This window comes from Sitophilus oryzae, unplaced genomic scaffold, assembly GCF_002938485.1.
Source record: "Sitophilus oryzae breed Bouriz unplaced genomic scaffold, Soryzae_2.0 scaffold_1693_pilon_pilon, whole genome shotgun sequence".
Classification (NCBI taxonomy): Eukaryota; Metazoa; Arthropoda; class Insecta; order Coleoptera; family Curculionidae; genus Sitophilus; species Sitophilus oryzae.
This window is the reverse complement of record NW_022146383.1, coordinates 3356021-3382543: the sequence shown is the minus strand read 5'-3', so window position 1 is coordinate 3382543 and position 26523 is coordinate 3356021. Positions and strand designations below refer to the sequence as shown.

The 26523-nt window shown below is 32.3% G+C and overlaps 1 protein-coding gene across 1 annotated transcript in view; it reads left to right on the top strand.

Annotated features, from left to right (window-relative positions):
• LOC115880997 overlaps window positions 1-26523 on the top strand; it is a 673808-nt gene that overhangs the window by 126511 nt on the left and 520774 nt on the right. Inside the window, exons 2-3 of the mRNA XM_030898346.1 lie at window positions 24238-24408; window positions 25142-25339. Coding sequence (XP_030754206.1) covers window positions 24238-24408; window positions 25142-25339 — 369 coding nt within the window. The remainder of the gene's footprint in view (window positions 1-24237; window positions 24409-25141; window positions 25340-26523) is intronic.

Sequence of the window (26523 nt, the reverse complement as noted above, 5' to 3'; positions counted from 1 at the left end):
GCATTCGTCTTTTTTCCTCTTAAGGGTTTTATGTATTTCTTCTTCCTTGTTCATACGGCACTACACCTCGATATTTGTAACTCTATCGACCCAAGAAATCCGTAACATGCGACGCTATCACCACCTTCCGAAAGCCACCAGTTTGTTAATTTCGGCTGTTTTAAGGGTCCACGCTTCGGCACTATACAATAAGGTTAAAACCACGTAGCATCGGAGCATTCTTATTCTTAAATCTAAGTTTATATCTCTACTGCAAAGAAATGTCTTTAGTTTTAAAAAAGAATTGCTGGCTATCTCAGTCCTGGGCTTTTATGCGTATTGCAAGTAGTGATGGGCAAAACTGTTATTTTTAGATAACAGTTAAAACTGTTATAGTTATTTATAAAAAACAGCTTAAAATAGCAGCTTAAAAATAACAGGTTTCTTTATTTTACTGCTAAATATCTGAAAGAGTATGAGACGGTCAGCGCCAGGCGTATTAACGCAGTTGCAAGTTGCAAAAATGACGTGCTCGGTGGTAGTATTTCCAGGGTGTCAAAACATTTCTAAATATCGATTGTTATCTAAAATACCTCTCTAAAAATGGTGGTAAAAACCGCTCCAAATAAGCGCTGTTTACAAATTGCGATATAAAAAAAGCCAAAATTCCGCCACTCGTCTATACCTACACATTGCGATTTACCTACGCCCTGCCCCTCGATCCGCGTAGATCCAGAATTGCGTAGCAGTGTACAGGGTGCATCTCACTCGACGGGCGAGAAGCTCTTAGTTATGATTTTACCATTTGCGGTCAAAAAATAGCAATAAGAAAATGTGTAGTATATTCTTCATAAGTAAACCAACTACACACTAGAATTCGAATTAATTTTACACTTAAACTAGCGTGTACCCGCGACTTCGTTCGCGTCGAATTAATAATTTCTAGTGGTGATGATAAAGCAAAACAAGAATTTTTATTAACATACAAACTGGATAAAATTTTCTCATATTTGCCAAAAATAAGCTTTAAACGTCGAGCAGTTTAAGCAGAATCGTGGTTAATCAATTACTCAACTTTTTGGAACAACCTGTATGATTTTTTAAAAAATTTCAAAATATGTAAAAAAACAAAATAAATTATGCGTGTCCAGGCGTTTTCCCGAAAGACTAACCGTTTTTTAAATAACAAATATTGTAATATTTGAGGGGCGTTTTCACCCTGTTGGAATTTGAGATTCGAGAAACCCCTCCTTATCGAACCTCAACCCCACAGTCAATCCGTTTGCAAAAAACAGCTTTAAACGTCCAGCAGTTTAAGCAGAATAGTGATTACTCAATGGTCATATTTTATAAAACACCCTGTATATATTTTTAAAAAATCTTAAAATATGTAAAACAACATAATAAAATATACGTGTTTTAAGAGTTTTTGAAAAACTCACCGGTTTTTAAATAAAAATATTCTAATATTTCCGAGTAGTTTCACCCCTTAGAATTCGAGTTTCGAAAAATCCCTTCTTATCGAACCTCTACACACTAAAGTCAATCCGTTTTCCAAAAATCAGCTTTTTACGTCAGGGGCTTTAAGCAGGATCGTGATTAATCAATGACCAGATTTTCAAAACACTCTGTATACATTTTTAAAAATCTTAAAATATTATTCTGAAAATTTTTCAGAATAAATAAATACCTAAATATTGAAACTTAATAAGTAAGTACTGAAACATACAGCGCCATAATATCCCGACCTCCGTCCGTTATGCTCGTAACAGGTTGAAACAGAATGTATCTAAAACAACTGATGCGTTATTCTCCAACCTGTTTCGAACCTCCATCGACAATCGACCGATGCAGCAGCGTTCCTTTCCCACTCCTGTTATCTCCACTGCCAGGCGTTATGCCCGCAACTGTTTCAAAAACCTGCTTCTTTATCTTCCTATTATTTTTAAGCTGTTGTAAATACGACCATCGACGGTATCGACCGAAGCAGCTACGTTCGCTGTAGCGCTTTCCCCACTCCGTTGTCCGTTGTCTCGCCGCCTGTAACGAAATAACATGTTTTCCATCCATACTAGTTGTTTTTTGGAATTGCTTCGAGCAGCATAGAATTTCGTGGTGATGCAGAGCGCCGACTTCGTTTTTTGTTTCACGAGCGGCCGATCTCTACGTGTCGTTATTTTATATCTGTAATTTTTTAGAAGTAGTAACGGTTGCGTTATGTTATTTATAAATAATTGTTATAAAATAACAGATAGTTAAATAACAACCCATCACTAATTGCAAGAAATACGCATAATAGTGCGGTAGTTTCATTTATTATTGTGCCCAAGTATTTGTAGTGTTGGACTTTTTCGATTGGCGTGCTGTCTACTGATCATCATTATCATTCTCAGCTTATTCAACTATTTCCAATTATGGTGTAACCTCCCTAACATATTTAGATACTCTCTTTGTAGTTGGGTCCATTGTTTTCTCTTGTTGGCTATGCGAACACAAGTTATTCCGGCTAATTTCTTAATATTATGATTCCATCTCAGGTTTGGTCTTCTTCTAGGTTTCTTAATTCCTTGTGGGTACCATGATGTAATTTTTACAGTCCATCTGTTGTCCGTTCTTCTTGCCAGGTGTCCTGGCCATTGCCATTTGTGGGATTTTCTTCCACAAGTACTCCGTGCTAACTTAATTCTTCTGTTGATTTCAGGTAGTAGAGATCCCGAACTTTGTATTAGTTGTCCCAAATATTTATATTCATCTACTAATTCCAGTGTTGTGTTATTTATTAGAATATCTTTTCTGTTTAGTTTTTTAGTTCATTGTACATTACTTTAGTTTTTGCCAAATTCCTTTTGAGACCTGCTTTATTGCTGGCTGCCTTTAGTTCCTTAATTTGTGCTTGTAGTTCTTCAGGACTTTTAGTAATTAGTATCCAACTAGTATCAGACTAATTATTTATATTTTTAATTTTTCTGTACTAGTGACAAAATACATAGGTTAACCAGTGAAAACTCCCATATTTTTAAAATAAAACCTGTTATAAAATAAATTATAATAAATAATAAATTTCCAATTTTATTTATTAACCCTACGATACGTGGAGCAAATCTTTTAATCTTTTGGGAATTTTTAAACCTGGCGCTGTTGCTATTTATAGGAACATACTATATCGAATATAGGGAATTTAAATAAAACCGGCGGCGTATAAGCTGAGCCGATGCAAAATTTAATGGTTTTATGTGCTTTTTGAGCGCCCGGCTTTTAGAGCACCGACAAATTTTTATTAAACGCTTTGATATTTTCAGCTTATCGGGTTTATAGGTTATCTATATGTTTCTAGTTTTAATATTTTCGGATTTTATAGGCATTGCCATAGTTTTTACAATAAAAATCATGGTTTAGCACCATAAAAAATTGACATATAATTCATAATACACTTTTAGACACGTGATTAAGCTTGACTGGCACAGTGTTGCCCACTTTTACATATTTTCTTTTAATCAAAATATTTTAGAAGACAAAAATAAATTAATTATAAATATATAAACAGTTACTATTTACATCAACAAAACTCACCTCCTTAACAGCACTTAAGAGACATAAAGGGCCATTACTACCGCTTTCCCGTTCAAAATATTCTAATAAGGTTGCGGTGAGTTTTTTGCAACGACTATCAAGGTATATTGTATACTTTGCATTAAAAGAACTTCTAAAAAGAACAATGTTCGACTGCAAAGTCTGCTAGAAAAAAAAAATTACTGATAGAGGTGAGATATAGTCTATAAAATGAATAACTTTGAATTTTGACCGTTATTTTTTACCAACATTGCAAATATAAAATCCCTCTGTCAAAAAAGTTACTGATATTCTTTAAACTGAGTGCCTGAACAAATCAAATAGGTAACTCTTTTTACTTTCGTGAAATAGTTAAGGAAAATAATAAATAAGTGACAGTTCTTCTTCTTCTTGCAAAAATCAACACGAAATGTAATAATTGTCAAAAGTAAAATGTCATCAGCTTTTGACATTTCTAAATATCAGACCAATCCCGTCTCTAAGAGAATAGCCTCGGAGCGAGATTTATGACGTCACGCTAGTTAGATACTACGGATTAATAAATATGTTGTAGAATACATGGAAAAAATAATTATTTCTCGTATTTTTGGTTTGTATTTTAAAAATGATATAGTTTACATGAAATATACATTATATACAGTTAATAAATATATATATATATATATATATATATATATATATATATATATATATATATATATATATATATATATATATATATATATAGTATATATATATATATATATATATATATATATATATATATATATATATATATATATATATATATATATATATATATATATATATATATACCTATTTATGGTAATAAATACTTTAGCAAATAAAACTCTGAACCATACAAATGCAGCAAATGTTTTACAATATACAAATAATGCATAGGTACATAAGATAATGGGTAAAATGTAAATGGGGTTTGAAAATCGATCTAATTTAAAAAAAATATCTACTAATAGTGATGCATTATTATTTGCATTCATAAAATTTATATGTATATTTTGCAAGTATCGATGTTCGAAAAATTATATTTGCAAATAATACAATATCATAGAAAAAAGGCGTCAGTGATGGCTATGAAATAAAGTTCGCTCTCATTTTATATATTGGCTGTTCTATTAGAGACAGCATTGTGCCAGCATGGCCCCAAGTTGCTAACCTAATAAAATTAACACTAGAAAAGCCCGCGGGAACTGTCAAATTCAAAGTTATTCGTTTCACAGACTATACCAAATTTAATTATTCATTTGTATTGTTCATTTCATTTAATTATTCTATAGCTTAAACATATAAAAATAAAATATAAAACTTTCTGCAGTTTCTTTTCAAAAATCTTTTTGCAGGACAGGTATAATACGGTTTGAGTACAGCAACTCCCCATTTAAGCCGTAAAAGATAAGTCTAAAGAGGAGTTTAACCCCCGCAGACCACTAAATAGCCGCTGGGGAGTGTTTAAGTTAATTCTTCATATCGTTTTTCGGCCTCGGGAGTATTCCGCCGCTGTTATCTCGTCTTTTGTGCCCTCCTTTTGGTCGGCAGCATTTTAATCTGCAGTAAATATTCGGCTGGTTGTTTACGTAGGCGAGGCTGAGAGTGTATTTCCCGAGGATTTGGCTGGGGTGGAGTAAAGCCATCCCGAACGAGAAATATATGTAGCGCTGTGTAAACGTACCTCGAGGACATTGCAAGAGGAAATATATTTGGGATCCTGGATTTTGTGGATAGTAGTTTTGAATGTGATTTTTTTGTTGTTCGGTGGTTTAAAATATTTTTATGTTTAAGAATGGTCTTTTCTAGACATTTTAATATTAGTCTTCATCAATATTATTATAATTTGCAGTTTATTCAACCATTTCCAATTATGGTGTAACCTTCCTCATATAGATTTAGATGCTCTTCGTCATGTAGCTATGATAAAAATTTACTGTAAGGACAGCTATATGTAACATTACCTCAAATTTCTGCAAAACTGTTTTCTAAAAACAGTTGTTGCAAAACTGTTCTGCAAAAAATTTCGAAACGCTTTTAATACAAAAAATGTTCAATTTTTAATTCTGCAAGTGTCAAAGCAAATTTGATATTTATTTAGAATTATGTAAAATTTTCAGGATGGGACCCAAAAATATTGTAGTATACAGATCAATAAATTTAAAGATATAAATCCACTTTCACTCACTCATACACTTTTAGACATCCTGTACAAATGGGCATATTTTCCTGTAATAAAGTACACAGTTTAGGTCCGCACTAGGAACTATAGACGCTGCGTTTTAATAATATTGTTTGAAAATTGTACCTGTACAGGGTGGGTCAAATTCGACGCTTTTAAATGGAAACACCCTTTTCTATAGGAAATAGACGAAAACTAATATAGGTGTCTGGAGCTCAATTTTCATCAAAAACATGATGGTGAAAACCGCACATCAATATCTGTTACCGTTTCGGAGTTACGGGGTGTTTGTCAAAAATGTGCATTTTTAATAAATCGCTGTAACTTTTTTGCTATGGAAAATTTTGTATTTCTATGAAAACATTTCCATAGCACCTTTTTACGTAGAATTTAATGGTTTAAGTATATTTTTTAAAAAATTAATAATTTAAGAGTTATCAACAGAAAAATTGATTTTTTATTTGGGACACCCTCTATATTTTTAATTAACTGAAAAGAATTTAAAATTACCTTTCCAAAAATAGAGCACACTTGATATTTTATTATAATCCCCTTCGAAATACAGAATTTTTAAAGTTAGCAACTTTTAACTAGTAGGCTTTGGACCCCTTATTGATGATATGCCCTTAATGGAACTCGAAAACATATTTTTCCAGCAAGACGACGCACCGCCTCTGAACGATGAAGTTATCAGCAAATTTTTGCAGCCAATTTCAAGAATAATTGAATAGCTAATCAAGATCCCGGCCGTTGGCCGTCGAGGCCGCCTGACTTAGTGCTTATGGATTTAATCCTATGGATATATTTGCGGAAGAATAAAGGTTCCTTATTCTTCCGTATAATCTAGACAAGAATTAGAAATACTTAGCAGTTATGAGAGGGTATGACCCTACTGAGTTAATGAATTCCGCGAGAAATGTTCAAAAACTGCCCCGTCTGTCCATAACACAAGACGGTCGATATGTCGAAAACCTGCAGCAAAATCTCATGTCTTGGTTTGCTGTTTATTTTTATTGTTATTAGATATAGTTTAAATTTGTTGATATTGGTTAAATATATTTTAAATTGTTATAAAATTCTCTTATAGCAAATATCATTTTCGTTTTAATTGATGCTCACAGCCAGAATTTTTTTGCATTACAGCCGGTGCCGTTCAAAGCCTACTTATTTAAAGCGGGTGAATTTTTATATACTCTAATATCTCGAAGAGGAATCGAGGAAAATATCAAGTGCGTTATATTTTTGGAAAGGTAATTTTAAATTCTTTTCAATAAATTAAAAATATACAGGGTGTCCCATACAAAAAATCAAATTTTCTGTTGATAATTCTTAAATTATTAACTTAAAAAAATATATACTTAAACCATTAAATTCTACGTAAAAAGGTGCTTTGGAAATGTTTTCACAAAAATACAAAATTTTCCATAGCAAAAGTTACAACAATTTGTTAAAAATGCATATTTTTAAAAACACCCGTAACTCCGAAACGGTAACAGATATCGATATGCCGTTTTCACCATCATGTTTTTGACAAAAATTGAGCTCCAGACACCGATATTAGTTTTTATCTATCTCCTATAGAAAAGGGTGTTTCCATTTAAAAGCGTCGAATTTGACCCACCCTGTACAGGGTGGCGCCTCTCATACGCCGCGGAAGCTCCAAGGAAAACGGTAGTTTATATCGAAATTAAATTTTAGCAGCTTATGTAGGTTAACTGAAAGCATCTTATAAAAATATATAGAATTATACAAGGTGTCTCCAAAAAAAGTTACACATCAAAGTTATGTTTTTTCTAATGGAACACCCTATATATTAATTGATTTTCGGATTCTAGGAAAAAAATAAAGGTGAGTTTTATTAAAGAAGTATATATCTAAAAACTAAGGATTTTGACATATTTCACATTTTGTGAAAATGAGAGTAAATTTTAAATTTCGATAACAGCTACCTAAATTTTAGTTAACCTTGTATAGCCTGATTACAGTAGGTTTCTAAGTCTCGAGGTTTTTAGTTTAGTCTCTGTAGGAAGTATATCTTAAGATATTTCTTCAATAACAGCATCTTTTGTAGCATTCGAATGAATCTCTTTAGTTTTTTCTATCAAAAAAATCATTTTTCTGTATTTTAAATATGAAGAATACAAAACAGAGAAATAAATGAAGAAGAAATAATATTTGATAAAATAATTTATCAAAAAAATAGTATAGATACAGTATTTTAAAAACTAAAACTTATAAAAGGTTTCTATACAGTGCACTACTGTGACTTTACTTGCAATTTTGACAGACCATCTCATTTCTTCGTCGGATTACTTGTATCTTTTATTTCCTGCGCTTTTTTCTTCAGATCTTCGACTTTCTTCTGCGCCGCTCCCAGGTTTGGTTTCTTCACCGACATTAAGCCTTTCTGCGTCAAGTTTTGCAACAGTTTTAAAGCTTCCAACTGCTGTGGTGTAGCTTTTTGCGTGTAGTCCGCGTACTGTTTGGTTATTTCGCTCTTACCGACCGAAACCAGCTTGCAGGTGGTCCGCGCCGTTATGATCAGAACCATTTTCGTTATTTCCAATGCGGCTGTGGCTACGTGAAGAATTTTATCTTTTGACATGTTTGACGAATAACGATGTTGACATGGCCTGGACGGTTTAGGTTAGGATGACTGACAGTTTCGTGAGTGTTTGCTTGTTTCAGGTAATATACAGGGTTTGGACTAAATTATTTGAAGGAAAACATCAAAATGTCAGTAATTATTAATGTTTTGCATTAGTGTACAGGGTGGTCGAAATTGGTCTGTTTTAACCTTTGAATAAAAAGACTAAGGAAGGAGCATAATGCTATCCATGTATTCATGCATGGTGGGCGGAAAAAGCGCCATAAAAGCACTCTAGGGTGGGGATCCTTGACAGTTCTGTTTGACGATTCATTTGACACATTTGAATTTGATTTGAAATTTTGTGGATTTGTCAGTCTTTACGGAGCTTATTTTATGTTATTTATTATTTATTCTACTACTGAGGCCGGCCGCACATTGAGACGTAGGTGACACAGGCAACGCAGTACAGGGCAGTTTACGTAGTTCAGGAAAAAATACGTGTCACGCAGTGTGAACGCACATTTGAGTCGCAGTCTGTCCTATAGTTGATGAGATGGTAGAGTTTCAACTTATTTAAATAATTGTTTTTATCATGGATTTGTTCCTGGGCAGTTCCGAATCAGATTTTGATGCAGAATTTGAAGAAATAGTTTTGTTATACAGCCTAACAAAGAGAAAAAAATCATTTTTGAAGAGCAATTATATGAAAAAGAGAAGTACTCATGGGAAATTTGCGCTAGTGTCCGAATTTTCTGACCCTATTTTTTCAAACTATTTTCGGTTAAGCAGAGAGCAATTTAATGAAGTGCATCATAATATAGAAAACAGTATTCATTCAGATGGTTGTAACGCCCATAAACCAATAGGAAGTAAAGAAAAACTAGCGATTTGTTAAGATGCATCGTTTGTATCGTACATCACTGTATGCGTTCTTACCAATTCAATTAATTGTTAATACATATTGCACATAAATCAAAACTTCCGAGATCGCGTAAAGAAACTGTCAACACGTGGCGCAGCAAACTGTGTCCGGTACACTGCGCTTCGCAGGTTTAACGCAACGCAGTTTTGTGCTACCCTACACCGCGTCCCAATTCGCGCGGGTCCGTTAAATTCCATAGAATACAAAAACCTGCACTGCCCTGTACTGCGTCGCCTGTGTCACCTACGTCTCAATGTGCGGCCGGCCTGATAGTTGTATAAAGGTAGTAAATCTAGATGGAAATTGTGGCAGCACTTAAATTAACAGTGACACTATCGCCATTTATCGAAAAAGACTCTAAAATAGTTGGTTGTGTAGCGTGCGGTAGATCTCGGCAAAAATTGAGTGAAATAATGGAACAACTTTTCGCTAGTAAGTGACTATATAATATACATACGTGTAGTAAACCGATCACTTATGAAATTCACTTAAATTAACTAAATTATATATTTTTCTTGCATTTTAGCTTTTATTTATTACTTGTCAAAGATTAGATGTCAAAGAATTTAGATACGTTAATTTGACTTACCTGCTTCAGTAGCGTATCGGATGTTTGTGGTAATAAATACTTATTATAACTTATCTATTTTTATTAGAATTATATATTTTTATAACAATTTTAATAACTACCAACAGTTATTCACACCGTAAAATAAAACAACAAATTATTGAGTCTACTCCACGTCTACCCTACATCATAGTTTTACATTTTTTAAATAAAATTAGAACGACACTGAAAAACCGGAATTTAAGTCGGCCATATTTGAGGCCCATCGCGTTGTACCTAAGATTTTTGATATGCTCCTTCCTTAGTCTTCTTATTCAAAGGTTTTAACTGAGTAAACCTACTTCACAAGTAGCACAATTCAGTGGCGTAGTGGGTTTTTTTCTATACTTGCCCTTTTTGTCAGAAATTATAAAAAATATAATTTTTAAAATGGAAATCATAGTTGGCTATGAATTTAAAAAAATGCTGGCGTTTAACCCTTTTCAATGATATAAAGTTATGTGTATTTATTTCTAAGAATGAGAGAAATATTAAGTTTTTTATCTTTGTATCGAAGCGGGCCTTGATTTTGTGTTAACCTAGTTGCCTAATTATTTTTTATCACAATTTAATATTCTATATTTTTATTTATCTGCATAATTAAAGACTTTTGAAAAGGTAAATCATATAAATCACATTCTCTATTAGTATTACCAGTTATAATTAACCCCTTTCGACTTTTTTATGCGAAGATTAAAATAACTTATATTATATAGGTAAGGAAAGAACCATTGGGACGAGAGAAGAATTGCAGAAGACTAATAGGCTAGCTTTTGGACTTATTATACCAGTTCGCCTAATAAATCGCTAGGCGCAAAACTCTAGGCGCAAAAGATGTTTATTGTGTATTCAACAAGGAGGTGCTGTTTGAACATCTTTGAGGTTTTTTTAGAAAACTATATTCGTCACTCAAAAAATAGGTTTTTTTAGTTTTGTTCTTTGTTAATTGTATCGATTTCAGTTGTAATTACTAATACTAATATAGAATGTTAATTTACCTTTTCAAAACTCTTTAATTATGCAGATAAATATTAATATAGAATATAAATTGTGATAAAAAATAGCTAATATTTCTCTCACTCTTAGAAATAGATACTCATAACATTATATCGATGGAAAGGGTTAAACGCCACCATTTTTTTAAGTTCATAGCCAACTATGATTTCCATTTAAAAAATTATATTTTTTATCATTTCTGATGAAAAGAGCAAGTATAGAAAAAAACTGACTACGCCACTGAATTGTGCTTAAAAAAGTGCCTTAAGAACGTCTTGACAGAATTTTATTATTCCGCGAAATAAAAAAGTTATGGGCAATTTTCAAAATGGTAAAAAATTCAAAAAGACCCCGTATCTCAGTTGGCAGTGAAAATATGAACAGGCGGTTTACGCCCTTAAACATGTCTCAGAAATCGAACCCATCACATCTATATCGGTTTTGCTCTATCTAGTCAGGAAATAGGTTTTCTCTGTTAAAACAGGCCAATTTCGACCACCCTGTACGATAGGTATAGGAAACTTTAATATAGTTTGAAAGAGCATTTAAATCTCTAAAATATACATAGTGTTGTATTTGAAATAACGAAGTTTTTATGTAAAATATATATTTAGAATTGACCAGCAATTTTTGATACCCCTGTATACATTTAAGGAAGCAATAAATTTTATTTCTCTGGCTTCAAAGTCAGCACAAGAATTAACTCTGAAAAATAAAGTACAGGGTGTTGACAAACTTTTTTATTATAGCTTGCATATTTAAATATCTTTAAATGTCTCAAAAACCAAAGCATTTGAACATATTAAACCTTTATAATAAATGCTTTATTTTATGGCCAAGAATCCAAAAATTAAATAAAATACCGGGTGTTCCATAAGAAAAAACATAACTTTGGTATGGATTCAATAATTAATTATGATATTTTTATTATTTAAAATAATATTTTTATTATATTAAATATTAATTATAATAATATTTTTATAGTACAGCCTGTATAACGATAAAAAAGGCTGTAACGAAAATTAAAAAAACACATATTTTGCATAATCTCATATACATGACATTTATCAACAAAAATAATGAAAGAAAGAAAAAATTTAATAAAAAATAAAAGATGAAATTCAAATCAAAAGATGAGATTTGTTTGGTAGAGAATACTGCTGCAACGTAAAATTAGGAGCTTTCCACGGTAAAGGCATAAATCAAGTTTGCGTGGAAATGTATATTTAAAGATTTGCGAAAACGAAAAACTCTCCCGGCAATCTTATTTATTAGCTTTATAGAGTAAACAGGCCCAATCAGATCTTTCCAGAGATTTCTTTCCTCATCCGAGGTTGTTTGTTTTCACATTGTTTTTTCAGAAGGGAATATTTCTCGGAAAATACAAAGGCATAATTTGATGAATTTTGCTCACAAAATGTATTCTTTGAATTATAACTTTGAGTAGATTTATAACAAAAAGAGGCGTACATTTAAAATCTTTAAAGTCTGTTTTATTCTACCTTTTTATATTATTTAGGTAATTTTATTATTGTTAGCGTTTTTGACTTTTAGCTAAAACAATATCTTATATGTATAAAAACTGTCCTCCAATTTAATAGCTGTTAGTAAGAAGTTTAGGCTTTTTAGTATATAAATATATATCATATATTCATGGAGCCGCAGAGGAAGCATTAGGAATAAAAGCGAGACGAAAGAGCAGAAAGTTGTGGTGGATTGATGAACTTGAAAAACTTGTAGAGGAAAAAAAGATACTGTATTTGAAATGGCTAAATTCGAAATCTGAACTAGACAAGCGCACTTATAATGACAAGAAAAATGAGGCGAGGAGAATGGTAAAAGAAGAAAAGAATAAAGTGTGGGATGACAAATGCAAAGAAATTAATACGTATATAGAGGGAAGAAGGAATACGGAAATATGGAGATTTATAAAAACAACAACAACTGAAAAACAGGAGCCCCTATAGAAATAATAACCAACAAAGAATGGGTGAAATATTATTCCAAATTGTTGTCAGAGAACAGACCTGAGTATCAAGAACCGCCACAGCCAGAAATAAACATTGAAGGAGAGGAAATGTACGTGGATACCAACAAAATAAAGACCGCTATAATGTCTTTAAAAAATGGAAGAGCATGTGGCCCAGAGAGAGTATATGCGGAACTCATAAAATCTGGAAGCAAAAAACTGTTTAGAATGTTAACAAACATAGTTAACCAGTGCTTAAATGGTCATCCAGTACCTGACAGTGGAAAAAAGCATATATCTCCTCAATATATAAAAAGGGCTCAAGGAAGGATCCCAATAACTACAGGGGAATTTCGGTCACCAGCACTATGAGTCGCCTCTATGAGGATACTGAGGAACTTAATTGAAGAAGAATACTCCAACTTAAGAAGAAGAGCAGAATGGTTGAGCTAGCGGAAGATCATGTACAGATAATATGGTTGAAGAAGAAACATATCATCGAGAAGAAATCTGCAATGAACCAGGAAGTTCATATAACATTCATCGATCTACAAAAAGCATATGATACAGTGCCAATAATAAAATTATGGGAAGTATTGCACTAATCAAGAATTAACGCCAGCTCTGATAAAAGCTGTACAAAATCTTTACCATGGAGGAAAATCACAAATAAAAACGGTCAACGGTCTCTCAGAGGAAATTTCTATCACTAAAGGGCTCCGACAGGGTTGTTGTATATCCCCAACACTATTTAAAATTTATATTGCCAAGGCCTTACATCTATGGTTAAGAAAATGTAACGGAATGCGTATAGAACTAAATGACATATGCCTATACACCTTGCAATTTGCAGACGACCAGGCCATAATTGCAAATGACAAAGATGACATGGAATATATGGTGCGGAAAATAATTGAAGAATATGCTAAATGGGGTCTCACAGTAAATACAGAAAAAACAAAATACCTTCCAATTGGAGCTAATACAGAAAATCTTATTTTAGACAATAATATGGAAATTAGGGCATGTGAAAATTACAGGTACCTGGGATCGATATTTACAGGAGATGGAACGGACGATAGAGAAATAAACAACAGAGTAATACAGGCACGAAGAGTTATCAGATGCATAAATGGCATTCTATGGAGCACTGAAATTACAAAAAACAGGAAATATAATATTACGAGACACTAGTTAAAAGCATATTACTCTATGGATGTGAAACATGGCGACTCACTGAAAGAAATAAAAGGAAATTAGAGACAACAGAATGGACGCGATTAGAAGAGCAATGAGAATTTCACGGAGGATAAGATCAGAAATGAAGACATTAGACAACAGATGGGAATAGAGGGAACAATAGTAAATGATATAGAACAAAAACAATTAATATGGTACGGCCACGTTCAGAGAATGCACAATGAAGGAATTCCAAAACAAGTCATTCATTGGATACCACCTGGTAAACGAAAGAGAGGACGTCCCAAGAAAACATGGATGGAAGGTATAAGAAGGTCGATGAGCGAGAAAAATCTGACCGAAGATCGATGGGAAAATCGCACAGGGTGGAAGTTAGGCATCGGACAACGTCGTAGGACGTTCTGACCCGAATTTATATATATATAGTAAGAAGTTCCACCAAAAATTTTTATTTTATTCTTCTTCTACCCGATGTCGATCCTCTAACTTCCGAATATTGGTTTACCGGAAGCGAACGCCGACCTATATCAGAAGCATTTCGGTCACGAATAGACAGAACATTACATTATTAAAGTTTAGTCATTAAATTTGGATCGGGGATGGACGGTGCGGGCAACTTAATTGGCATTAAGTGGTTTAGTTTGCGCAGCTAATGGGCCTCTTCATCGACAATTGATCGGAATGGAACTGTTGCCGGACGTTCGGATATTGTAAACCTGTTAGCGAGCTTGACTTTAGTGGCATTGTCGTTGTTACGAAGAGCGGGGGATTATATATTTGATAAGTCCTCAGAGAAATAGTCAACTTGGGAGGTCTATAAATTATTTGGTAATACAATAGTTGTTAGACGGTATTGACGCTGATTTAGTATGTTGAAATATCTCCAACAAAAATAATTTGTTTGAGATAAGCAAAAAGAACATTTCGCAAAAAAATATTATTAAAAATTTATTAAATATAAATATTTATGTTTTTGATAGGATATCACTTACTTTTGTTAAACAATTTTACAGGACGTCTCAAACTTTCGCCAAAATATCAACGTTTTGTTTTAGCTTTTTATAACAAATATTTAGAATTTTCAGTGTTTTATTCGCAGAAAAATAAATAATTTTTTTACCAACTTTGTTGGAACAGATTGGACTATAAAAAACGCAAAATTTATCAGTTTAGTACTATTCCAGATGGAAACCTAAATTTAATATTCTATATCACAGATGCTAATCCTTCCTTCCAACAGAAAGATGGACATATCTGTCTTTCTAAGAAAAGAATATTAAAACAAAACCATGACGATTTGGTGATAAATTGCAACCGGTTCTAGTTTCATCCGCTTAGTCTGCAACGTCCTCGATTTTGTAATACGTGTCAACTTTTCGAAAAAATTGATTTTCCGTCGGAGCCCAGAGAACAAAGTGAAATTTTATGTTTAAATTAAAGTCCGATGGGAACAGTGATGATCGATTGGATATTGAAGTCAAATAAAGCAGTCGTTTATCATGTTTATTTCACGTCTATAGTTATAATTAGCAGAATTTTTTGGGTAATATAAACTTTATATATTTGTCTGAATTAATATTGATTGATATTTGAGACAAAAGTATTAGTTTTTCCGACATGATTGACAATATAAAAAAGTATTTTTACGCCTTAGCATAAAATTACGAAAATATATTATTAAACTGACAAAAAGTGCCAAATTCAACGAGAGTAATCATAGTTTCTCGATACATAATTACTTACAATGTATTACTTCTAAATCTTTTCTCAAACGTCACAAAATTATTAATTTTTGCGACGTGATTGTCAATATAAAAAAGTCATTTTAACGTCTAGGCACAAAAGTAAAACACTTTTACGCCTAAGCACAAAAGTACGAAAATATATTATTAAACTGACACAAAGTGTCAAATTCAACGAGCATAACCATAGTTTCTTGATATACAGGGAGAGACTACTACGATTTTAAAAATCATCCCTAATTCCACTAAAATCTATTTTAGACAAAAGTTTTCAGATTAAGGTTGTAGATAATCACATCTCTAATGAGTTTGTGTTCTCGGATTTTTTATAAAGCTTGTCATTTTTGACATATGGCACAATTTTTTTTAAATGGAAACTATAGTTAGCCATATAAGCTATATGTTTTTTTTTCGGAAAATTACTGAGTTATAGCCAATTCTTATCTTTCTTGACAAATTTCACTTAGTTGGCATGGTATTCTTATTCTGTTATGATTTATAACTTATAAAAAGAATATATTATTAAATGGTTTTTTACAATTTACATTACACAAAGTAAAAATCCGCCATTGTTTTGCTATTCTCACAGAACCCCCGGTCGACTTTATTAAATTTCTCAAGTACCACCTCTTCAAATGCCTCTCTTATTTTATAAGTTCTTTTATAAACCTTTTTGCCAGAGAACCATACCCCATAAAAAAACCTAAAATCCATAGGTCAGATGATCGAGGAGGCCGATGCAATTGGTCCACCTCTTCCTATATTAATTTTTAACATTCCTTTTATTATGGGGGGTCATAATGAAAGTCATGTTGGAACCGCTTTATTGTTGGGCGAGTATCTAACTTTAACTTTTTTAACATGCCTTGAAACCCGTTCTTTAAAAAAGGTAAGTAACGCTCACCGGTCAACGTATCTTTGAAAATGTATGGCTAAGAAAAGTTAAATCAATAATCCTACACGTTTTTCTTCAATTGAAAAATTCATATTTACAATTTTCGTTTTTTTTAATTTAGAAAGTTTAGATGTGACAGTTTCACATGTCTGAGAGCAACGACGATTGAACTTGTTTCTATGGCTAACTAAGTGAAATTGTTTAAAAATGATAAGAATTGGCTATAACCCAGTAATTTTTCGAAAAAAAAAACATAAAAAAAGAAAAGCTTAAACAAATAGCGCTTCTTATGAAGTCATGGCCAACTGGTTTCCATTTAAGAAAACATATGTTTGTGTCATGTGTCACAAACGACAGGCATTTGAAAAAACAGAGGACACAATCTTATTAAAGATGTGATTGTCTACAACTTTTATCTGAAAACTTTTTGTCTAAAATAGTTTATAACCGAATTAAGGACAATTTTTAAAATAGCCAAAATTTGTTGAAATATTTAGTAAGCCATGAACTTTTTCAAAAATCTGAAAGACGAATATTTATAACCCCACAAAACTGCAATTCTTTTCCTGTTTAACCGACTCTCTATCTCGACGTACATCCTCGTTGCTAAAGGTGTCGTCTTCACTCCTAAAAAACAATATACTATTCTAATTTAAGATGTCTTTAATTTATTCCATTTTACATCTGAACGTTCATAACATTACAATATATGAAACCCACTTTGTTATATTATACAACCTACAGCCTAATAAAACAATATACTATTAAATTCAAAATTTGTGATGTAATTAAGCTTGTTTATTCTTTGACCAATTTAATAAATGTAATATTAAAAAAAACTCTACTTGAAATAAATGAGACCTTTTCTCCTGCAAAACGTCGCCGTAACAAACCTAATTTCGCCCTTTTATTTCCCCAAACGTAAAAAATCGTGCCGTTCTTCCCAATCCCACCCCGTCCATTCGCAGGACAAATAATTTCATATTTTTCTTTTGTGAGCGCCCGGATGATGGATGAGCCGCTTTAGTTGGCCTCTCTTTATCTCGAATTCATTCGGTCCCGGGTGTGAATTTCTCTTCGGGCGCGAGCTTTCACGGTGACGCCATTTTTTCCACGAGAATAGCCCCAACAAAAAAGTTTTTGGATTAAAAAGGGTTCTTTTGTTCTTAGGAGAAGCTTGTAAAGTTGTCATTTATGATTCTGTGCTGTAGGTAATTTTTGTTAAATAAATTTCAACAAAACATAATATTATCTTATTTTTATTAGTCACTGATAGGCAAATCAAATTAGAGGGGTCAGTTGGAAAAAAGTGGTGGAAAGCTTATTATTGATTTGATTGATTCATTTGGCGTGAAAGTTTCCTAGATTTGCATGATTGCTTAACCGCCACTCGACTCAGGAAACCCAAAAGATGGTAAAATGTTTAATATTTTTTGAGATTTTTTGCCTATAGTTGCAGGAAAGAGGAATGGGCATTATAAAGGGTTGTTCACCACATACGACACGGAGTATTGTAGCTAAACCATGAGATTTTTACAAATTGTAAGTTTTGGGTTCGATGAAGGACTATCAGAGGTACAATTTAAAAATAATTTTACCAGATACAGAGTGTCCCAAATAAGTAAAAAATATCAAAGTTGTATTTTTTTAAATGGAACACCCTGTATATTATTACAGTTTTAGTTTCTACGATTAAAATAAAGGTAAATTTGATTAAAATTTATTATACCTAAACCTTACCATTTTTGAAATATTTTCAATTTTGTGAAATTGCAGTAAAAATTTTAAGGCTTCATTTCTCCAAGGGTATCAAAGTTTTTAATACTAAATATTTACTGAATTTTATTTACTGATCAGTTATTGTGTTGCAATAATAAAAATAATACTACCTTATACAGAGTGTCTAAAATTTATTTTAAATAATTATTAGCTTCAAACGGCAATAACTTGTTTAATTTAAATGGAACACCTTGTATATTTTACGAGAATCAGATGCACAATTTAATTGTCTATCAAATTATATTATACCATTTTTTACCTATCTCTTTAAGTTTCCTTAGAAAATGCATTTTCTTGTAATTTAGAACTTATTTATCAATATACCCATGGACTATTGACGTTTTAGATTATTTTTAAAGATGTGCCAAATTTTTAAAGAGTACAAATACTAATATTGTCGATATAATTCGTTTATTTCATTAAAAAATAAAAAAAACTGTTTAAATGTTTGTTAAAGAGGACCAATTAATATGATTCCAGTATTCAAACTACATTAACTGACTGTTTGCGTTGATTAATAATAATTGCTCCAAATACTAAAAAACTGAATTTTGTATGGGAATTAGACTGTGTGATAAAAAGTAACACCTTAAAAATGATATTTCATTTTTTAATAAATGCTTATTTATAACTGCAAAGACTTTAATTTGATAACTTATTATTATATTGATTTCTGACTCAAAAATCCACATTTATTTATAATAATTTATTAACGAACACAATTAAGTATGCCATTAATTAGTATATGGGCGGAAATAATGGTGTTATATTTAATTAATGGTATACTCTTTTATAAAGATTTAAATAGTTTTCTTTTTGCATACATAATATAATAATATTATCGTTTTGCTAAAAACGATGATATTACTAGTCTGTACATTTTGTACATTTATTGCTTTAAAAACAATCTAAAATGTCAATATTTCATGGATATATTGATAAATGAGGTCTAAATTATAAGAAAATGCATTTTCTACGAAAACTTGAAGGGATAGGTAAAAAATGGTATAATACAATTTGATAGACAATTTAATTGTGCATCTGATTCTCCTAAAATATACAGGGCATTCCATTTAAATTAAAGAAGTTATTGCCGTTTGAAGCTAATAATTATTTAAAATAAATTTTTAGACACTCTGTATAAGGTAGTATTATTTTTATTATTGCAACACAATAACTGATCAATAAATAAACTTTATTAAATATTTAGTATTAAAAACATTGATACCCTTGGAGAAATGAAGCTTTAAAATTTTTACTGCAATTTCACAAAATTGAAAATATTTCAAAAAACAGTAAGGTTTAAGTATAATAAACCTTAATCAAATTTACCTTTATTTTAATCGTAGAAACTAAAAATGTAATAATATACAGGGTGTTCCATTTAAAAAACTACAACTTTGATATTTTTTATTTATTTGGGACACTCTGTATCTTGTAAAAATATTTTTAAATTGTAGCTCTAATAGTCCTTCAACGAACCCCAAACTTACAATTTGTAAAAATCTCATCGTTTAACTACAATACTCCGTGTCGTATGTGGTGAACAACCCTGTATACAGATACAACGGCGGTCTGTTCAACAAAAAAGACTCAGGGCAAAAACACGTACAAAATTCATCACAGAACTTCAATACGCTGATGACTGGGCTCTAGTTGCAAAAAAACGTTACAGCAATTACAAGAAATGCTGTGCATATATACCTGGGCATACAAAGCTTTGGGCCTTAAGCTGAATATCGATAAAACTAAAATCATATGCACTCCTCCGAGAGTTCACAACAATGCTATAAAAATCGGAGAAGAACTATTGGAATATGTACCGGAGTTCGATTACCTCGGCAGTTTGATTTCGAAAACGGCAAATATCGACTCTGAAATTCAGCACAGGATTAGCAGTCCATCAAGAGCATTCTGGGAATTAAAAGACAGGGTTTACTACAATCATTGCTTGAGTACAAAAATTAAAGTTGCACTGTACCGAGCAATAATAACCCCACCCTGTTATATAGAAATGAAACCTGAGTACCGTACCGCCGGCACATGAATGTATTAAACGTGTTGCAACATAGACACCTTAGATAATTCTTAAAAATCAAATGGTTTCACCATGTCTCAAACGTATCGGTCCTTGGAAAAGCTAGCCGCAAGAGCGTTGAAGTCATGATTACCAAATCCCGCTTAAGATAGGCTGGTCACGTGCGCAGGATGCAAGAAAACCACTTCCAAAACCTCTTCTTTACGGTGAGCTTGTAGACGGTAAGAGGAAACCGGGTGGACAACTCAAAAGGTACAAGGATATTTTCCACGAAAACCTAAAGGGGATAAACATGCAGAATCAGTGTGAAGAAGCAGCGCATAATAGAGCACAATGGAGAAGGATTGTAAACTCAGTTAAGAGCAACAACCAAAAAGTAAAGAGGCAACAAAGCAATGAGACTTTTGAATGTCCGGAGTGCAGAAGAGAGACAACATCACGTATCAGTCACAGAAAAACTCATGAAAGGAAACGCGATGCGTAACGGTCTTCTGATGCGTGCCAAATACTCATCAGCGAGTAATGGCAGTAGTAGTACTAGTTTTTCTTTATAATGTAAATTAAAGAAAATTAGATTCTCTGTCTAATGAATTTGGTGATATTTACCTACTTTGCTGAAACTGCATGAAAGTGACATTGAATTGTCCATCAAATGGAAAATATCATTCTAATTAGAAAAAAGGCAACTAAAGTTATAAAACATCAAATTAGTCCTGCACACTTGACCATCTAACGTGTTACGTTAAATTTTCAATTTGATCAAGTAAATCAAAATATTCCGAAATTAGCCATATGCCCTTCAGTGTCTAAGAGAGTTTCTCTTCCATTCCTACCAACTCTGTATGAAATAATTTATAGAGTGGTATTATAGATAGATCTTGATTACGACTTTCCATTTTTTGGAAAACCTGGTCATCAAAGAATTTTTAATTATTGCAGTATAACTAAGAGATGATAAAAACGTCCTTTGTCGTATTTGTCTTGTTAGCAATCTTGGTGGCGAGAAGCCACTGGATTTTTGATTCGCAAAGACATCTTCGTCATTTTTCCAGTAATTTCATACAAGGTGGATGGAATGGGAAGATACCTTTCTTGGACACTGAAGAGCATTATGGAATATAACTTTAGTTGCATTTTTCCTAACTAGAATGATGTTTTCCATGTGATAGACAATTCAATGTCACTTTAATGCATTTTCAGTAAAGTGGGTAAATATCATCAAGGAGCAATGGAATGATCAATGTTTGGGGTATCTCTGAGAGACAAAGTACCGAATATCGAAGTACTGTCTCGTACTACCTAACCTAACTAAACAAAAGTCATGGATGCCATAGAGAAAATAACTACTTCGAAATGGAATTGGGCAGAGCACATTGCAAGGCTAAATGATGACCGATAGACGAAGAAAATAATAGAATGAAGACCAAGATATGATGCATTCAGGAGCAGACGCCGTCTACCAACCAGATGGCATTACGACTTAAGGTATATCCACAGTAACTGTATACAAATAGTTTAAGATGTTTAAGGAATTATACAAGCCAACTAGGGAAGCCTACGTTCAGCAGTGGACTTTAGTGGCTGATTGATTATGATGAAGATGTAGTCTCGGTAAAGTCAATTTGCTCTTAATTTTGTTATCATAAATAACCAATATCTGCATTAATTTCTATTACAATCCTAAACTATAACTATTACGATATATTTGTATTTAAAATGGGTATAATATAAAAGGTATGTAGAAGTAGTACGCAATTAGTTTTAAGTTGCTTGGTATTCTCTTTCAATTAAAAAACAATTTCGATTATTGCGCTGCGTTTTTGCGAATTCGAAATGCTGAAAGAAGTGTTTCATCAAATGGACGCTCAAAGAATCGATTGAACTTTAATCTAGAAAATTGGCTGTACAACGGTGCGGCGTTTCAAAATAATTAGGATATTACATAACGGAAATAGCAGTACAGCTTTCGTGATGCCGTCAAACACAACGCTAAAAAATAATAAAAAGAAAGAAAGAAAATTTAGCATTAGTATTCGTAAATAATCATTGATTTTCTTTGAAAATGGTGCTAAATTCACTTAAAATTAACTAACTATATTTTTTCTTGCATTTTTGCAAAAACGTCAATTTGACTTACCTGCTTCAGTAGCGTATCGGAGATTTGTATTCGGGTGTATTCCGGTGCTTACCTTGGTTATGGTTTTATGTTCCGTTTCTATCGGTTTCCTGAAAGTTTTCTTATTACGGAACACGGTTTCTGAAAAATTCGGTTATAACTGTCACCAAACTAACCAGCGCGAGAAGGCTGGTTTTTCTGGTTTCGTTTGTCAATCAATGTCATTTATGTGACAGAAATCAAGCAAATATTGAAAGCATTAGGTAAATTTAAATAGTCTCGATCTAAATGTATACTAAGAATACGGTAGTGTAGATTGACAACTGGGGGCCTCGCTCGGTGCAATATTTTTTGAGCTCTTTTTTGTAAGAAGGTAGACGAATTTGACGCGAACTCTGCGGTTGACGGAGAAAACATATCTATGCTTGGCTTGAATTGCGGCAAGTCTCCATTAGCTCGGCGCGTAGAGCCTTCGCCTATGAAGCGAAGGTCAGTGGTTCGATACCGGCTGGGGGTGCAACTTTTTTATTTTTTTTTTCGTTTATATTCTGATAGTAAAGTATTAAATATTTTCTTTTTTATCACCAGAACGGATGGCGCTTATGGGTTTATGATCCGTAGTGTATATAAGTAGAATTTGATACTTTCATTTGTTTTGAAGGATTATTGTGGTAATTAATTATTAGACAGGTTTAGAATGGTCCGGCTGCCGCGCCAGTAGGTTGCGTTCACTACTGCGCATCACATGTGTGCAGGGTGTCCCATTTTTGTGCGTTTTTTTGGGATTTCTCGTTTATAATTTCATTTTAAAAATTTAAACATAATATATAAAAATTAACATTTTATTGTTAAGAATATTCATGTCGATTTAATATTATTTAAAATATAATTTAGATCTTAGGTTTCATTGCATTACGTCTTGTAATGGTATTAGTTTTATAGATATTATTATTGCACTATTTTAACAGATGAATAACCAAACATAGATCCTAGAATATACGGGTTGCAACATCTTCGATTTAACATCGTATAAAATATATCAAATTAATTAAAGTAATGCTATATTTCATATATTCTCTTAAACTTTACATGTCTTGTATTTTATCATAGTTGTTTTCATAGATATTTAGTACAACTCTTAACACCACTTTCTTTGACATATAACCACTATATATTTACTAGAACTTTACAATGTCATGTACCAGCAAAGAACATCATGAATAAATATAGTCATTAGTTTTAAGTAATAAACAACTGTGTTTTCTTTCTCTGTACATGCCTGGCGCCCAATATCTATATTTTTTTGTTTATTATTATTGATTAGTTTTCTCTCTAGTGAAATACCTTATCCATGACTGCTCTCTGAGGAAAAGCTGCCGTTCGCAGTGGTAATGTTTTATAAAAAACGCTACAGTCTTCCGAAATTAATTATTTTCTTAACAGAGATAATTGTGGTGTTGTTGACATAAAATTTTCTTCTTAAAATATATTTTTTATCGATTGTTCCAAAAGAATCTTGCTACTAAAAACACCTATACCCTATTCGTAAAATCTAATAGACCTACTAGAATACATCGACGTACGATAATAAAAGTTTCTCTCTCCCGAGTAGCCGAAATAACACTAACAGTTTCTTTTTATTGCAGTCGTAACGAACTTGGGGGATGCGGTGAAAATAAACAAATTGCGGGTGCCCGACATAATCAAGCACGGATCGCAGGCCATCCTAGACTGCGATTTCACGTTGGACGACAGCGAGACAGACCTGGTGGTCAAATGGTACTTCAACAAATCTCTGGTTTACCAGTGGATACCCGGTAAGTTGAAAAATAGCTCTTAAAATATGATTTACTAGCGTGTACCTGCGACTTCGTTCGCGTCGAATTAATCATTTGTATTGGTGATGATAAAGCAAAGCAAGAATTTCCATTAACATACAAACTGGATAAAATTATCTCACGTTTATGTCAGCATGAGAAAAAACAATATGGCGATATTATTATATAACTTGGTAATATTTGAGGGGTAGTTTCATCTCGTTGGAATTTGACTTTCGAAAAATCCGTTTGCCAAAAATAAGCTTTTTACGTCAAGCAGTTGACATCAGAACAAAAGTTAGAGTGCATCTACCTTGTGAATGCTGTAATGTCTTACGTTGGAAAGACAAAATGACCTCCAAATTTATGACTCAACGAACATAAAAGTGATACGAAAAGAGGTGAAACAATGAAGTCAGGTATTACAGACCATATGTGATCTAACCAGTACAAAAAAAAATCGTAAATTTAAAAAAAAATAACGATAACTTTAAATATCTAATATGGAAATTTCTAAATTATGACAACCATTTATACATGTATCAATGCTGGCGTCCTTAGTGGAAGAACCCATGCTTAACAGTACCTAACTCCGTCTTAGTTCAGTATATTTAAAATTTAGATTAATTCAAACTAACAATCGTCAGTCATACATCTATCTAAAATAAGTAAAAAAAAATAGAATAATTCTTTATTGCCACAGTTATTAATTTTTATATATATTCCATTGTAGGAACGAAAAATCGGCCTCAAAGTTTAGGAGTTTTGAAAGACCGAGTCAATTTAGAATACCAAGCTAGCCCAGACGCGAACAGCAAACATAGAGCTATACACATCGTTAGGACAGGACCGGATTTATCTGGAGACTACACGTGTTCAGTTTCTACGATGGAGAGTGAAGACAGACAGACAAAAGGAATGCTAGTATTAGGTAAGTACAATGACTATGCTTGACTATTTCACAAAAAATATACAGCACAGAGAAAGCTACAAATAAAATACCAGCAAAAATATGATTTTGTCATTGTCAAATTTGATATCACATTTTGTTTACAAGAAATTGATTGGTTTGAAAAGGTTGGTTAATTTTTTTCTCAATTGGAATGATTATCTACAAAAGAACATGTTGAACTGAGAATAGTATTCGCGGTTTTATGATGTTCATTACTCTATAACTCTCGGGCTTTGCTACATACACCCACAATTATTTAAGAAAAATCGAAATATTTGTAACTAAAGGAACTTTATTAAACATCTATACTAATTAATAAAACGTTCATGTAATCCCTCATTCACAGCCAAACAATACCAAAAATGACTGTAAAATTCACGCCTCAAAATACAAAGCTGTTAAGGAGATAATCTTTAGCATTCCACAGAGAAATCGTTTTCAGTTCATCTAAATTTCTGTATTTAAAATGCCCCATAAAAACGGCTTTTGAGTGTGCTTCACAAGAAGAAGTCGTTCGGTGAAAGAACCTGTAGACTTTTCCTACTGTATCCCCAATAGACGAGAATCAATGTTTTTCTTTTCTTCAACATGAAGAAGAATAGTCGTTATAGTTGTTTTCCTCCTGTTCATTATTTTTGCCTTTACACTTTCATGTGCTTAATACCGTAGCTTTTAGTTTCCAACCTCTGGTTTATTCTTTAAACTCTTGAATTATTCGGTATAGGGCTGTCCCGACTAAAGCTGCTAACTTGTCTAACACAGCGTGGATGATGTTTCCATCAAAATGTCGTTTAACCATCGTAACTTTTTCTGAAGTTGTGAAAATTATAATTACTTTATACAAATACAAATACAAATACAATATAAACCATAAACATACCCCTACTTATCAATCTGTATAATAAAAGTGACTAAATTTTAACAAACCAAATTTTCATCTTTTATAATATCTATTACAAAGGGTATTAAAATAGTAGGTACACGTTAAACAACAATTATTAAACAAACGATGCACATACAAACTGTATTTTTCACAGTTATATTTATTGATTATTTTTTTGGGGTTAGTTTTTATCGTTATATAAAATTACTATAAAAGTGTACATCAGGTACACACTAATTATGAACAAATACATACAACGTAATTTTCTGATAATACTGGT